We start from the raw sequence: 17,357 nt of genomic DNA, 5'->3' as shown, positions 1-17,357 counted from the left end.
CAAGTACCTTTACTCTAGCTGTACTTAAGCCTTCTCCAGGCTGCTTCTTCCTGTTCAGGCTCTGGTCTCCCCAGCTTTGCTTTTATTTTCTCTGGTCCTTCTGACTCTCTCTCTGTATACCCATCTCCCTCAAAACCAAAAGTACTGTTTCAAACCTGAAGAAATGAAACTTAACCAGGGAAATGAAACTGCTCCTATCAGAGATACTCCCCCCCCAAAAAAAACTTCAGAGCTCTAGGCTGGACCTATTTCCTTGCCTTGCCTCTGTAGGCCTCAAGCCTTCACAAGTGCATTTCTGGAATTACCGGAGGAAAAGGTTTTAGTGTGACTTGTGCCTTGCCTCTGGGAAGTCAGGATCTGAAATCCTACTGTTCTCTTTCCTCTTGTGACCTCCTGCCCTCCCCCATTTTCTTCCCCGTTTGGGAGGGGTTTATCTCCACCCTTTTTGTTGTGGAAGGTTTTAGTGCTGTAATCAAGTCCTATCACTGGGTAGGTCTTTCTTTTTTAGAAGATTACATTTTTTTTTCTTTTTGGCCTTGCTTTCCACCAAAAGGGGAGATCAAAGGGGGTGGCTTGTCAACCACCCAAACAACTCATTATCACTGGGTTTGTATATAATGACTGAGAAGTCATGGCAGCAAGGGCTTGGATTGGCACCTGGCTCCCATGGGGGCTGCAACCCAATAATAAGCCATGGTGGGCTGCAGTGATCGTGCAAACCAGATCATGCCTTTGTGTTCCTAAGCTGAGCTCGGAGATTACAGTGAAGTAATGTCACCACATTTTGCCCCATTGCAGGCCTTCAGGGCTGAAAACGGAGTGTGTAGCACAGTCAGGAGATGTCTTGGTGTGTGCTGTGCGCCACAGGTGATGAGTGGGGAGGGGGGTCCAAGGAGGGCAAACTTCCCGCCTCAGACAAGTAACTCTTCCCCACCCACCCACATCAGGGGATCCCAGTGGTTCCTTAAAGGAAAAGCACTTTCTGCATTCTTTTTTATTTATGGTGATTATATACCGCCCTGTAGTATATAGTCTGCCTCAACTCTAATCACAAGTTACAACATGTGTGCATCAATTATTTGCCTCACCCGTCTTGGGTGCCTGCAATAAATAGAAGTGGCTTGACTTGCTCTTGCACAAATTCATTAGCATTTGAATTTCCAGGATCATGAATGCAAACCCCAGGAGTTGCAAATGTGTACAACGCACCAAATGATATGCAGATTTACAGCTTTAAATATCAGTGCCTTGCCAGGATTTCACACCTGTCAAGCAGTGTTAGAATTTATTCCACAGAAGAAAAGGTACGTAACATATAGGTGCTGCTCTCTTGTGAAAAATAAGGAAGGGTTTTTTTAAAAAAAAAAAACAATAATGTTTGTCATTTGGTTTAGCAAATTTGTGGGACATCTTGTTTTTTTAAAAATGGGCATTTTACAAATATAATAGGGCAAATGTGTTGATAATTAAGATTGGCGTAATAAATAGAATCTTCTACAATACATGCTTATCATGCAACAAGCCCCAGCTGAAATGAATGGGTCTTGTATTTGCAAAGCACTTTGAGGACTGCAGCTAAACCTCATGGCTAAATATATCTTTCTTTGCCTGCAGCCCTTTTACATCAGGAACGCACAGGCTGAGGGGCACCCAGTCAGGTTTCAGTGGAGGCGAACAGGATTCTCAGTAAAAGTTTAAAACTTCTTTCTTGCATAGACTCAGGATTCAGTTGCAAAAAGTAAAAATAAAAACAGAATTGTATTTCAAGTGCATTTATAGCTTATAATATCTGGTTTATCAACACAGGTCAGAACAGTCTTCCTTTTAAAAAATAGAGAAAGGATGTATGTCTTTGGCACAAATAGGTAGCACATAGACTCATATAATTCTTTGTAACAATAGAACCAGAGAGTTGCTAAAAGATATAGGTACTTCTGAAGAATCATCACGTTTAGTCTCAAACATCAGGGGGTGGGTGAGGCAGGCAATGCCCCCCTTCTTCATCCTCTGCGCAAGCTAGATAGGAGTTTTTCCTTACAGAAGACTTTGCGTAAAGACATTAACAGCACAATCCTTTCTACTCAGAAGTAAGCCCCACTTAATTCAATAGGGTTTACTCCCAGGTAATGCCTGTATAGAGCCTCTATATGGGGGCCACGGTGGCTTAGTGGTTAAGATGCTGAACTGCAGACCGGAAGGTCGGCAGGACAGCAGTTCGAGACCCAAGTGCCTCGTGACGGAGTGAGCTCCCGTCTTCAGTCCCAGCTTCTGCCAACCTAGCAGTTCGAAAGCAAGAAATTGCAAGTAGATAAATAGGTACCGCTTCGGTGGGAAAGGTAACAGCGTTCCGTGCACCTCAGTGCTCAGTCATGCCGGCCGCATGACCATGGAAGCATCTTCGGGCAGCACTGGCTCTTCGGCTTAGAAATGGAGATGAGCACCACCCTCTAGAGTCAGACACGACTGGTTGGGGACACCTTTACCTTCAATGTCTGTATAGGATCACAGCCTAAGTGAGCTAGGAGGCCATTGTAACTTTCTGACAAAATGACTCATTAACATGATATTTTAAGGGTGCAATCCTATGCATGCACCCTTAAAATACAGGCAGAAAAAATTCCTACAGCTCCCATGCTGGCTGGGGGATGCTGGGAGTTGTAGGACCTCTTTCTGTCTAAACATGCATAGGATTGCGCCCTAAATGTCTTAATTCCAGCCTGGGTGAGATGGTAGAGTCCTGGGATGTTAAAACACACTGTACAATTTCAGAGAGGGGTGGGAGGGTGTCACGTTTTTGAATATGTATAAGAGAAAAAAAAAACACCCACCCACAACATCTTGCAAGTAAGACACTAGCATACTGTAAGAAACCTGAGCCTTTTCCTTTCTCTGCTCATTTTCTACTTGTGGGGGGTGAGTTTGTTTTTAAACAGAGGATTATTCATATTGAGGATGGATAAATCAGTCACTTTCGCTTTGTCCTGAATTTGGTGTTTCAAAAATATTCTTTTTTTTTTTCATTCTGAAGATTGAGAAAAGGGCAAATCTTGTTAAATTGTTATTTAAAAATCTCACTCATCTGCACTGGCCAAACACCGCTGCCTGCCATGTAGCTATTAAGAGATGAGGAGCCTGCCAGAAAAAAGAGGTGGAAACCCTAAATCAGCACTAAGGTGGCTGAATAGGTAGAGATTCAAACCCTGAGTTTTAAGAACTAAGCACTCAAAGGTCTGGGTCTGGATGGATAAATTTGTTAGTTTTCATTTCTCCCACATTCATTAAAAAAAGAAAAAAAGAAAAATCAGGTTCTTCCCATTCTGAATATGAAGATATTTGCATATTTTGGTAAATTCCTATGAGGAATGAACTGAAACAAAATCCTCACCCATACCTATTTACAGTCTGAAGTGCTACAGTGGTTCTACCATCATATTCCCACCTCATGTGACTGCATGGGTAGACCATATCCATTGAACTCCCATAGAATTCCATATAAGCATGTTTGGAATGGTAGCCTTACTGTAAAAGCATTGCATTAAAATGAATGCAATTTATTGCATGACATTCTTCTAACACAGCTCATTTGGATGCCTCAGCATTGTTGCAGAATCTGACTATATCTCATTTATAATAGTATAATAGTTGTTTTGAGCCTTGATGGCTGGGAAACCCTGTAACTATCCTACAAAAATGACATCTGTCCGCTGGAACCTGGAACACTGTTTTCATGGACAAAATCTGAGATTACCGGTGTTTTCTGTATTCAAGGGGGCTATAGCTGCATTGGCAAAGCACATGCTTTGCATGCAGACAGTCCCAGGTTCAATCTCAGACATCTCCAGTTATGGCTGGAAAAAATCCTGCCTGAAACCCTGGAGAGCCATTGCCAGTCAGCGTCAACAAGGCTAGATTGACCAAGGGTCTGGCTCAGTATAAGGCAGCTTTCTATGTTCCTAAGAGAGCCGAGGAGCTCATGACTAACTATATGCATACACGTGAAACCAAGATCCGGTGCGACAGATATAGAGATGGAAACCACAGGTCAAAACAAGTTTCAAGCTGTCAACATTTCCTAAGACCCATCCACACTATTTCCAGTATGTTCTTGTGAAGGATGTTAACTATCTATAGACTGAGTGGAAAATTAATGTGACACTGAAAATCCAGAGTTATCCATTCTTGAAGAGGGGAAGGTTGTTTTTCCCGTTGACGTTTTGCAGCAGGGTAAGGCCTTTCCTTCACCCCTCTCTTCAACTTTAAAAGGAACTGTGGTTAGGGTTAGGATTATAGGAAGCTCCCTTAGCTGAGTCAGACCAGCTGATCTATCTAGCCCAGAACTGTTGACACTGACTGGGAGTGGCTTTTCAGGGTTTCAGGCAGGATTCTTTCCTAGCCCTATCTGGAGATGCTGGGGATTGAACTTGGTACCTTCTGCATGCAGAGCAGGTGTGCTACCACTGAGCTACCCCTCCTCCCCATAAACCAAGACCTTATATCTCTTGGTTCTGAGCACAGCAGCTGAAAGCAAGAGACGATAAACAGGAGTTAGTGTTGCATGATTGACTGGATTGACTGGATTGACTTGTAAGGATTTTATTCAAAAGCGATGACAGTCATTGCAAAACTCAGGTGTAATTACGGAATAATGAGCCACATTCAGCTCTTTTGCAGCCCTATGTTAAAACTCCTGTGTCAACATTGAGTGTTAGAAGTACAACATCTGTGCCAGTACAACAATGCAGAAGTGCAACATTGCTTTTGCCTTGCAACAGCAAATAAATAATGACAGCGAAGGCTTCTGATCTCCTCTTCATGGCTATGACAGAAGAGTAGTGAGAGGGGTGTGCATGAGACCGATGGTTTTGTGTTATGTGTGAATGCAACCAAAGTAAAAGGAAACAATGCTAAAAGAGTACAGTAGGGAAGTAATACATAGGATTATTTTGATTGTTTGACCCTAAATAGTCTCAAGCTCTTTCCAGGTTTTGCCTGTGCAGAGAAGCTCTGTGTGAAGAATGGGGCAGATAACCCTGCCTCCAAGATCATGCAGCACACTGAGAATTATAGAAGTGGAAGGCACCTCAGAGACCATCTAGTCTAACACACTGCTAAATGTAGACTGTGCAGTCCAGGATGCAGCTACAGCATCCCTGGCAGATCTCTTCAGCCTCTATTTACATGCCTCCAGTGAAGAAGAAACCACCATCTCCCAAGGCAGACTGTTCCACTGCCCAACAGCTCTCAGCGTTAGGAAGTTTCACCTAAAGTTTATCTGAAATCTGCTTCCCTGCCATTTCCAGGCATTGATTCTAGTCCTGCAACTTTGATCCACCTTCTGCCTTTCTGATATTTGAAGACTGCTATCATGCCTCCCCTTGATCTTATCTTCTCCAGCCTCAGCATACCCCCAGGTCTTTCAACTGTTCCTCATATGACTTGGTTTCTAGACCCCTCACCATCTGGGTCACTCATCCTGGGATGCAGTCATGTTTTTGCTTTTTTTTTTTAATGATAATTTTATATTTTTTCACAAGAAACTACAGAAACACATCCATATTGATTCAAAGTGCCTCCCCAATCCCTCCCCCAGCTTGGACAGTTTCAGGATCCTTTTTCTCCCCTCCTTTATTCTTTATTTCTATTCCAGGACAATATGTTAATTAATCCTGTTTCATTCCTTTATTGTCTTCTTTTCCTGAGTCCCACAAATTTCAATAAGCTTCTACCAAGGTTATTCTATTCAAATCTTTTTTCACAAAATCTATATATATTCGTCAATCCTTCTTGAAGGTGTCTCTTTTCTTTGTTCCTCTGTGCACTCTTCTGTGTCAACTTTTAATTTATTGCTATGTCCCAGATCTTCTTTTTTCACAGAGATATTGTCAACATCAGGGCTGTCTCTGCAGTCAAATTGGTCAATGTCCATCTTAAAATGTGGTGTCCAGACCTGGGCACAATATTCCAAATGCAGCCGGACTAACACAGCATAGAGCAAACTGTTACTTCCCATGACGTGGACACTATGCTTCTGTTAATGAAGCCTAAGAAGGCATTAGCTTTTTTAGCAGCTTCATCAAACTGCTGCTTCATATTCAGCTTGTGATCCACTGAGACACCTAGGCCCTATTCATGTGTCCTGCTGCCAGCCTGAATTCTCCCATCCTATACTTGTGCCTTTGATTTCTTTTGTGCCACCTAACTGCAAAACTTGTCTTGTCCCCTGGACCTTCATGTACTGGTGCAGTCACAGACGTCTGCATTGGGGAAGCCAATTCCTGAGCAGCTGCTCACCTGGAAGGTTCCTTACAACTGGAATGTCTCATGTATTATTCATAGCTGTAGACTTTCTTCAGGCAGATGTCTGAGGCATGAGGCCAATGTTCCACACGACAATGCAGTCCTATTGCCCCCTTTTCCATGTATAGGTTCTACACATAAATAACTGAGGGCCAAAATGGACATTACTTTAATTCTGTGTCCAGCAGCTACATCTTTTTTCATTTTTACTCTAGATTAGGTGCAGAGCCCCCAATCCAGATCTTAAATGCCCATCTACCCACCCACCTTATGCTAGGGTGCCAATCCAGATCATGTCCCCCCCGCACCTACTCTAGCATAAAAATGAAGGGGGGGGGAGAGACACAGCCACTGCTAGACACAGAATGAAAGTCGTGCCTTTTTCAGCCCTGAAGATGGCTTCTGTTCCTAGTAAACTGCTGTTGAGAGTGTAACTTGTATGTTAGTTCATGGGACTCACAGTTTATTAGGAAATGTTGTAAAGACCTACGAGTTGTTGACATGTTATCAAAGGTACCCCATACCGTTCATCTTCCCTCATTGCTCCCAGAAGAATGAATCTGTTCCTTTGTGTCTCAGATATCATCAGCTCCATCATGACTACCCTGATCACTGCAATCAATGAATTTGGAGTGGATCTTTTAAAAAAACTGATGAAAGAAAATCCTGAGGGAAACATCTCATTGTCCCCACTAAGTGTCACGGCAGCTATGGCCATGGTTTGTCTTGGTGCCGCAGGTGACACTGCTGAGCAGATGGAAAGGGTAAGAAACTGGCCACAATTGTGCTCATGAAAAGTGTCACTTTATCCTAATTGTATTGTCACAAGGGCCACCCATTCTCCCAGCTGTGTGGAAATGACCAGGACATGCATCCCACCGAGAGCTTTTCAAGTGAGCCTCTGAGCAATTGCCCTGAATCTTGCGGAGTCTCCCTTGGGAGCACCTCCTCTCCCCAGCTGGCCTGTCCAATAAAACACCCTTATGTGCATGCACCCCACTTCTGAGCAGGGACAGCTGTAAGGGTCCCACCACTTACCTAGGTTTCAGTTCCCATAGAAGAGGGGTGCAACCCCTTTTGGCCCTGAGGGCAAGCAAGACTGGGATATTTGCTGTACAGGCGGACAAAAGTGTGTGTCTTGGCTGGGAGTGGGGAGGAGAATGGCCCTAAGCCCCGTGCTCAACAGAACAGCACAGAGCAGTGGCGTTCTTTTGTTCTTCAGCCCTGTGTTCTGAGGACCTCCAGAGCTCCTTGGAAGCTCCTCAAAGGTTCCTCAGTGCAGCAGGACCACAGCCACCCTTAGGCGGAGCGAGGCAGCCACTTCAGAGAGCCTGTGCCAGGGCATGGAGAGCAGCGGGGAGGTCTTGCAGGACAGAGCTGTGAGTGCACGAGGCCTAACCTGCGTCCTCTAAGCTGTCCTGCTGCCTTCAGGCGCAATGGAAAATTCTGTCCCATCGCCAGTGCTGAAATAAGGTTTAATTGTCAGTCCGGCCAGGTTCTGTGCATGGAACGGGGAGCCATCTTGTCCTTCGTCTCCGGCAGCAAAATGTTAGTAGTTAGTAGCAAAACGTTTCCCGAAGGAGAGCTTGGCCACCACATCTTGACCGCCACAGCCATGGAGGGGAGTATTTAGGACTGCAGCTTCCATAATCCCTGACTATGGGCCATGGTAGCTGGGTCATATGGGAGTTGTAGGCCAAAACATCAGGAGGGTACCAGGTTGCCTACCCCCTGACATAAGGGTAGCTCTGAGAACCAGTAGGCCTGGCCATGTCTCCATGTAATCTGACTCCTAAATATCTGCTCCAGATTTTCTGTCATAGTCAGGGTTCCTTGGCAGACACATCAATGCAGAAAGGGCTCCCTAGAGATATGAAGTTTGAGAACCACAGAGGACAGAGCTAGGGATGTAGGAGAAGGTTGCTTGTTTCATTTTTGACTTGAATTTGCCTCGTTTGCACCTCCGAACTCAAACATGAATGCAATCGCATGTCTTCAGGGAAAGCTGGCATGCTTAGTTTTAAAAGCACCCTTTAAAATGTGCACATTAAAAAAATAAAACATGCATTTTCACGTGGGAAAAGTGTACATTTGGATGCAAACTTTAAAAAATGTGCACTCTTCCCATTCAAATGAAAAGAAAAGCAGATTGCAAAAAAAAAAAAATGGAAGCAAGTTGATCTGAACTTTAAGGCGGAGTTTGGGAAATCCCAACAATCTCAAATATTGCTGATTCCTCCATCCCTAGATAGAGCAATAAATCCATGCATGAATATGCTGCAGGATCTTGGCAAGGCTGCTAAACACTATAGAAGAGGGGCAGCAGGGAGACCTCAGGACCTTGCAGAAGGGAGAGCAGACATGGAACTTTGAAGTAGTTTGTTGGGAGTTCCAGGTTACAATCTCAGGAGGCAAGACATTTGAAATACCCCAGAATATGAATGTCTGGACACAACTCCAATTTCTTAGTCACCCAAAAAAGAACTCTTGTGCCTTGCCTGCTCATGAGCCTTCCTTGGGAAAAGTGCATTTGTTTGATCCACCAAGTCCCAGTAAAATCAATTGCTTTAGCAGTATTGAATTAGGAAGAAAGAGAATGTCACAGTTACACAGATCACAACATTAGTCTCTCATTCTGTGTTTTACCTTGCAGGTCCTTCACTTCAATGAGATCACTGCATCTGGAGGCTCTACAGCTCTGCCTGTAAGAGGACGATCAAACATATCCTATCTACATCATTAATTCAACTGGGCATGGAACATGTATAGGCCTTGTCAAATTATCCTTCCAAAATATTAGATAATCCCAAACCCAAATACTAACCTACCACACAAGGTGGCTATATGATTACTGAAATACTGTATGCAAAGTACTTCAGGCATTTGAAATGTGTCACATAAACGCTAGATAGTAGTAAGGTGTTTGTTTCTTAGTGTTAAACCACTTGGCATTCTAAACTATATATTCCAAACTATATTTGGATGGGCATAAAATATACACCGAAACTCAAGAATGCCCCTAAATCTTTTGCTTCAGACATCATCATCTAACAACCAGTTGTTGAAACAGTTCTTAAAATAAATAGTTTATTGCCCAATGCACTAAGGCACACAAGGCAATGGAAGGAAATGGATGACCCCAAGAATAATGCTGGATCGGATCTCCTCTTCTAGCAGCATAGGAGGTGGTGTCTCTGGGCCGAGGAAAACTGGTGCTATCCCAGTAAAAACCTTTGATATGACCTGAAAGCATTTTTCTGGGAATTCTCATAAATAAGTTGTAGGGTTTCTTTGGTGTTGTGTTTTATTTTGTTTTTTAATCATGCACAGCTAGTAGATGAATGGAAACACTAGCCTGGGGTATGTAGGGAGTGGTATTTACAAGAATAGAGATGACCTGTTAAACTGTCTTTGCTGTTTGAAGGTTACAGGGGCTTCCTGCGATAAGCCAGGGGGACCGCATGCCCAGTTCAAGGAACTCTTATCAGCCATCAACCAGCATACCAAAAATTATGCTCTGAGTATTGCCAATAGGCTGTATGGATCAAACCAATATGGATTCCTGCAGGTAAGAAATAATGCTTTCCACACCTCTTCCAATCACACGAGCAGCATGGACCACATGCATTTAAAATGCTATGTTTCCTAAGAATCAGTGGTCCCAATCCAGTGTTCCTGAACAATGACTGTCAGGCCATTAAACCAAATGGACAATTTAGTCACAACTGGCTTGTTCTGTTGGTTTAAACAGGACTTAGTGAAATTCACTTTAGCTGGATTGGAGGCTTTGTGTTCTAGATTGCAGCTGGTCAAGAGCCATCATATTATCCTTCTTCCTCCCTCTTTTTAATTCTGTGCAGCGATACTTAGATTGCATAAAGGAGCTGTACCATGCTGAGCTGGAAAGAGTGGACTTTGTGCATGCAACTGAGGAAGTTAGACAGAAGATCAATTCCTGGGTTGAAAGCCAAACAAATGGTAAGGGAACACAGGCTAATTCTCACTTAGTTTGCAACTGATCACTTAGGAATACCCACTGATTTAAAGAGATGTTTCAGACAGCCCTATGCCACAGTTTCTTTAAAGTTATAGATCTACAAAAATAAATGACACGAACTTCTGTTCTTTTCGTGCTTGCTGCTCATTCTAGACTAGTTTGATGTTGTCTGTATTCCTCTCTAATACTGTTGATATTGCATTATAGAAATGAGTAACTCATTGAAAATGCATAGCCATCTCAAGGTAACATTTTCCCTTGAATTCATGTTTGAAAGGTAAAATCAAGGACCTGTTTCCTAGTAAGGCTATTGATCCATCAGCCATTCTGGTCCTAGTGAATGCTATATACTTCAAAGGAATGTGGAAGCTGAAATTTAATGAAAAAGACACGCATGAAGCATCTTTTTGGACTGACAAGGTACTGTATCTCTACTCTATAACCTTGTGGGCATGGGAATTTATTTACTGCTAAAGCCATCAGTCTATGAAAACATATCTTCCCTCTTGTACATGGTCGGATACACATCAGGTTTGTGCTTTTATACTGGCTTGGCAGAAGGTGGTCAGGACTAAAAATGTAAAACATTGGAAATAATTACAACCGACCAACCACGCTCAACATTTCGTAGAGTATACTGCCACTGTTTTTGGTAACACTGCTGCTTTACATTGAACTGCTACTTTATTTATTATAGAATCAGACCAAAAAAGTGCAAATGATGTCTCAGGAGGGTGTATTTCATCTGGCTAAAATAACAAATCCACCAATGCAAGTGCTTGAGCTTCCCTATGACAAGGATGAGCTGAGCATGTTCATCCTTCTGCCAGATAACAAAGGAACTCCAGACCAGGTAATTTAGTGTGATTTCTAAAATGTTTAAGACAGGAATGTAAATGAACTGTTAAAACTTTGCAGTATATAGTAGTGATACATACATTTCTAATTCTCTGTTCACAGAGAAGAAGAATAGGGTAAATCATTTAACTGATCCTTCTTCCCCTGATCGCCCAGTTTAAAAAAGCATCTTGTAAAACCCTAGAGATATTTCAACAGTTGTTTCTATTCGTATATGGCTCCTTCCTTCCTTTTTAAAATTTTATTTTATTTTGCTTACTAAGAACAAAAACAATACCAAAAAAAGAACAACAATAAGCCTCCCCCACCCCCCAAAACAACCCACTGGGAATTTTTTTGTCAAACCCAATCAGCACGGTGAGTCCTTAAGTATAAGCATATATTGTCCTTGATGAAAACTAATACATAGCTAATGCATAAATTCCATAAACTTATTTCTTCAACTCTGCCAAAGCATTTCAAATGTGCTGGGTACTTTAGTCCTCGCTGCAGATATATTTGTATGTATAACTAAAGGTCGCCAGTCCACATGAAATGATTCCTTTTTTTTTACACCCTTTATAATTCTCAGTTTTTCTGTTGAGTTTTTTTTTGAAAGGGCAATTTCCCATGTTATATCACACCAATTTGCAATAGTTAAGCCCTTTGTGTCTTTCCATTTCCGGGCTATTAGCAATCTTGCTGCAGCTAACAAAACCCCCAAGCCTTTATTCAATAAATTTTGATTTCCCCATTGTATAGGTTGAGTAAAGCCAACTCAGATGTTTTGGAAATCTCTTTTCCAAAAATAACTGATATTTCATGAAATATCCTCTCCCCAAATTTTGCAACTCTCTCACAATCCCACCACATATGCACAAAGGTAGCTTTCTAACCCCCCTTCATGGATCACTGCCTTGTTGTGGCAAAGGGGCTTGCGTAACTCAGTGAAGCCATAAGCTGTGCTGTGCAGGGCAACCCAAGACGGACAGGTCACAGTGGAGAGTTCTGACAAAATGTGGTCCACTGGAGAAGGAAATGGCAACCCACTCCAGTATTCTGGCCAAGAAAACCCCATGGGACGTATCACAAGGCTAAAAGATATGACGCCAGAAGATGACCCACTCAGGTCGGAAGGTGTCCAATGTACTACTGGGGAAGAGCAGAGGGAATTTCCAAGTAGCACCAGAAAGAGTGAAGCGGCTGGGCCAAAGCCGAAAGGACACTCAGCTGTGGATGTGTCTGGTGGTGAAAAGAAAGTCAGATGCTGTAAAGAACAAAATTGTTTAGGAACCTGGAATGTCAGATCAATGCATCAAGGTAAGCTGGAGGTGGTCAAACATGAGATGGCAAGATTGAACATCGACATCTTGGGAATCAGCGAACTAAAATGGACAAGCATGGGCGAATTTAATTCAGGTGACCATCATATCTACTACTGTGGGCAAGAATCCCATAGAAGAAATGGAGTAGCATTCATAGTCAACCAAAGGGTGGGAAAAGCAGTACTGGGGTACAATCTCAAAAACGATAGAATGATCTCAGTACGAATCCAAGGCAACCATTCAACATCACAGTAATTCAAGTCTGAATTGCCATAACATAGTTCAGGAGGCAGCAACTAAATCCATCCCAAAGAAAAATCCATCCCAAAGAAAAAGAAATGGAAGTCCCAACCACTGAGGCTGAAGAAGCTGAGGTTGATCGGTTCTATGAAGACCTACAACACCTTCTAGAACTAACACCAAAAAAAGATGTCCTCTTCATCATAGGGGATTGGAATGCTAAAGTAGGAAGTCAAGAAATCACTGGGATAACACGCAAGCATGGCCTTGGTGTACAAAATGAAGCAGGACAAAAGCTAATAGAGTTTTGCCAAGAGAACATGCTGATCATAGCAAACACTCTTTTCCAACAGCACAAGAGGCGAATCTATACATGGACATCACCAGATGGTCAATATCGAAATCAGATTGATTATGTACTTTGCAGCCAAAGATGGAGAAGCTGTATACAGTCAGTAAAAACAAGCCCTGGAGCTGACTGTGGCTCAGATCATGAGCTGCTTCTTGCAAAATTTCAGCTTAAATTGAAGAACGTAGGGAAAACCACTAAACCATTCAGGTATGACCTCAATCATATCCTTTATGAATATACAGTGGAGGTGATGAATAGATTTCAGGGATTAGACCTGATAGACAGAGTGCCTGAGGAACTATGGACGGAGGTCCGTAACATAGTTCAGGAGGCAGCAACTCAATCCATCCCAAAGAAAAAGAAATGCAAGAAAGCCAAGTGGCTGTCTGTTAAGGCTTTACAAGTAGCTGAGGAAAGAAGGGAAGCGAAAAGTAAGGGAGAAAGGGGAAGATATATCCAACTGAATGCAGAGTTCCAGAGAATAGCAAGGAGAGACAAGAAGGCCTTCTTAAATGAACAATGCAAACAAATCGAGGAAAACAACAGAATGGGAAAGATTAGAGATATTTTCAAGAAAATTGGAGATCTCAAGGGAACGTTTTGTGCAAAGATGGGCATGATAAAGGACAAAGAAGGCAGGGACCTAACAGAAGCAGATGAGATTAAGAATAGGTGGAAAGGATACACAGAAGAACTATATAGGAAAGATCTGAATGTCCCTGATAGCCATGATAGTGTGGTCACTGAACCTGAGCTGGACATCCTAGAGAGTGAAGTCAAGTGGGCCTTAGGAAGCATTACTAACAACAAAGCTAGCGGAGATGACAGTCTTCCAGCTGAGCTATTTAAAATCCTAAAAGATGATGCTGTTAAAGTGCTGCACTCAATATGCCAACTAATTTGGAACACTCAACAGTGGCCACAAGACTGGAAAAGGTCAGTTTATATTCCAATCCCAAAGAAGGGCAATGCCAAAGAGTGTTCAAATTACCGTACAATTGGCTCATTTCACATGCCAGCAAGGTGATACTCAAAATCCTACAAGCTAGGCTTCAGCAGCATGTGAACCAAGAACTACTGGAAGTACAAGCTGGGTTTTGAAGAGGCAGAGGAACTAGAGGTCAAATCATCAACATTCGCTGGATCATGGAGAAATCAAGAGAATTCCAGAAAAATGTCTATTTCTGCTTCATTGACTACGCTAAAGCCTTTGATAGTGTGGATCACAACAAACTGTGGCAAATTCTTAAAGAGATGGGAGTACCAGACCACCTTACCTGTCTCCTGAGAAACCTGTACGAGGGTCAAGAAGCAACAGTAAGAACCAGATATGGAACAACCGATTGGTTCAAAATTGGGAAAGGAGTACAAGGCTGCATATTGTCACCCTGCTTATTTAACTTATATGCAGAGTACATCATGAGAAACGCCGGGTTGGATGAATCACAGGTCAGAATTAAGATTGCCGGGAGAATTATCAACATCCTCAGATACGCAGATGATACCACCCTAATCGCAGAAAGTGAAGAGGATCTAAAGAGCCTCTTGTTGAGGGTGAAAGTGGAGAGTGCAAAAGCTGATTTGAAACTCAACATTAAAAAAACGAAGATCATGGCATCTGGCCCCATCACTTCCTGGCATATGGAAGGGGAAGAAATGGAAGCAGTGACAGATTTTATTTTCATGGGCTCCAAGATCACCACAGATGGTGACTGTAGCCATGAAATTAAAAGACGCTTGCTCCTTGGGAGGAAAGCTATGGCAAACCGAGACAGCATAGTAAGAAGCAGAGACATCACCTTGCTGACAAAGGTTCGTATAGTCAAAGCTATGGTTTTCCCAGTAGCAACGTATGGCTGTGAGAGCTGGACTATAAGGAAGGCTGAGCGCCGAAGAATTGATGCCTTCGAACTGTGGTGCTGGAGAAAACTCTTACGAGTCTCCTGGACTGCAAGGAGGTCAGATCAGTCCATCCTAAAGGAAATCAACCCTGACTGTTCATTGGAAGGACAGATACTGAAGCTGAAGCTTGAATATTTTGGCCACCTAATGCAAAGAGAAAACTCTCTGAAAAAGGCCCTGATGCTGGGAAAGATTGAAGGCAAAAGGAGAAGGGGACGGCCGAGGATGAGATGGCTAGATAGCATCACCGATGCAATGAATATGAACTTGAGCACACTTCGGGAGAGAGCGGAGGACAGGAAGGCCTGGCGTGCCATGGTCCATGGGGTCACAAAGAGTCGGACATGACTTAACGACTGAACAACAACAACAACAACCTTTCTAAACACATCCCCTCCAACAATTACTGGAGAATGATTTGTTTATATAGGCTATCTTGACTGGAGTCATGTACCATCTCTGTACTGTTTTTAAAGCTGTGTCCCTAAACTTGGTTGAGAATGATTTATAAGGAACTTTATCCCACATATTATTCCACTGTTCATCTTTAATATCTACATCTTTAATATCTACTTTTTTAAAATTGATTTTAGATCCTATATAGATCTTAGTTAACATTTTATATAATAGTGAAACCAGACCTACTTCCTCTCCTGAAATATTCTTTAATAATTTTTCAAAATTGGTTAGTTCCCTACATCCTTGCCATTTTATATTTTCTTGCCTAACAAAGGAACTAACCTGATACCACATCATCCAAGTTATCCTGCAATTTTGTAAATTTTTCTTCCAATAATCCCAGGATTAAAGTTGTCTGTTTACATAATAATCTTATAATTTCCCTATATTTACCTCTTCTAAAATTTATTTAATTAGTAATCTATCATTGGAATAAAAATCTGGGTGTCCACTGATGGGGATAAGAGGAGAAATCCCAGGAATCCATTTTTCCTCCTGAAATTTCCATTCTTTCCAAACTGGTTTTAATGTTGAATGAGGAATTTGCATACTCTGTTGTATCTGTTTTTTATATATGGTAGAGTATCAATAATTTCCTTTTGTAACAAATATTGCTCTGTTCTTACCAATTGTTTTATTTCTTCTTAGATTGTTTGAAACTAACTATAGTTAATGTTAGCCACAGTTTTTGGGCTTGGATTACATGGCAATTTGTGGTCAAGCAAAAATGGAAGCAAAAGCTTCCAAACTTCTCCTCCCAGCCACATGGGAGGAGAAGGGCTGGAGGAGCGCATGAACCCAAGGCTCACTGCAGCTTATTCCTTCTCATTCACACCTCACTAAACTATGGTTTAGCATGATGTGGAAATGCAGCCATTATGTTTTTAAAGACTGTAAGCCATGAATGGAAAAAACGGTGTTGTATATTTTTGAAGGAAGTCATGTTTCTGCAGATAAACCTAATAATACAGTGTTTTGCGAACAAAGGTTTGTCGCAAATGACTTTGCAGCTTTGGAGAAATATGATTTGCCTTCCTTTAACGAATGACGTTCATCTTCCTCTTTCGCACAAGATACTTTTCACTCACATTCACTCGGCATTGATCTCTCTGTTTTTACCTGCCAGCTTGAAAGGGAACTCACCCATGCAAAATTACAAGAATGGACCAGTTCAGCAAACATGAGAAAACAGAAGGTGAAGGTTTTTGTACCAAAGTTCAAGCTGGAAGAAAGGTATCTTCTCAATCCAACTTTGAAAGCTCTAGGAATGACAGATGTGTTTAGTGAAGGAAAAGCTGATTTATCCGGCATGTCAGGAAGCTCTGGACTGGTTGTGTCCCAGGTCGTTCATCATTCTTATGTCGAAGTCAATGAAGAAGGTACAGAGGCAGCAGCTGCCACTGGTGTTGGAATAGGTACAACAAGCATACCACTTGTTGATGAATTTAGAGCTAATCACACATTCGTTTTCTTCATAACATATAAGAAAACTGGGATCATGCTCTTCAGTGGCAAATATTCCTCACCAGAATAGGTGCTTCAATAATAACAAGCACCTTAACATTTGTTGTAAAGCCAAGATGTTACAGTGTTGAAAGAAATGAATAAATTCTTAATGCTATCTTCTACTTGGCTGATGTTTCCACTTTTTGCACTCTTAAAAAAAGCACTAAGTCCTAAGATTGATCTCTCTTTTGCTTACCTAGGCACACCTACTGTAATACGTTACTCCTCTGTGGGCCTGCCTTCTTCTTCTCTGCAGTGAAAAGGGAAATGTTGTGCACAGTAACTTATTTTTCTCTGGGGACACTGAGGTTCTTCTCAGAGAAGTCCTTGCACACATGGGCTTTATCCAGAAGAAATGGGTGAGGAAAGGGGAGGGAAGCACCACTTCTAACCCCTCCCCCCCAAAGAGGAGAATGAAGAAAATGGCATGATTTAAGAAAGT

The 17,357-nt window shown here is 42.2% G+C and overlaps 1 protein-coding gene across 1 annotated transcript; it reads left to right on the top strand.

Annotated features, from left to right (window-relative positions):
• The first annotated feature begins 268 nt into the window (after nucleotides 1–268).
• On the top strand, nucleotides 269–17,035 carry LOC146347344 (serpin B3-like). Its single transcript, XM_084850505.1, has 9 exons — nucleotides 269–489; nucleotides 1,165–1,304; nucleotides 6,877–7,061; nucleotides 8,951–9,001; nucleotides 9,722–9,865; nucleotides 10,158–10,275; nucleotides 10,572–10,714; nucleotides 10,992–11,147; nucleotides 16,536–17,035. The coding sequence occupies exons 3-9, from the start codon at nucleotides 6,894–6,896 to the stop codon at nucleotides 16,941–16,943; spliced, it is 1,188 nt and encodes a 395-aa protein (XP_084706631.1). The 5' UTR covers nucleotides 269–489; nucleotides 1,165–1,304; nucleotides 6,877–6,893; the 3' UTR covers nucleotides 16,944–17,035.
• Nucleotides 17,036–17,357: the final 322 nt, after the last annotated feature.

This window comes from Heloderma suspectum, chromosome 4 (genome assembly GCF_057233095.1).
Source record: "Heloderma suspectum isolate Gila_16-S chromosome 4, 16-S_ref, whole genome shotgun sequence".
NCBI classification, from domain to species: Eukaryota; Metazoa; Chordata; class Lepidosauria; order Squamata; family Helodermatidae; genus Heloderma; species Heloderma suspectum.
Note: the sequence above shows the minus strand (reverse complement) of the source record. Positions and strands in the feature narration are given on the sequence as shown.

Bases quoted from the DNA above. Each gene is read 5' to 3' on its own strand.
- LOC146347344 (XM_084850505.1), top strand. From the start codon at position 6,894: ATGACTACCCTGATCACTGCAATCAATGAATTTGGAGTGGATCTTTTA. The intron at 10,276-10,571 runs GTAAGGGAACAC...CATGTTTGAAAG, and splicing joins GGTTGAAAGCCAAACAAATG to GTAAAATCAAGGACCTGTTT. The intron at 10,715-10,991 runs GTACTGTATCTC...TATTTATTATAG, and splicing joins CATCTTTTTGGACTGACAAG to AATCAGACCAAAAAAGTGCA.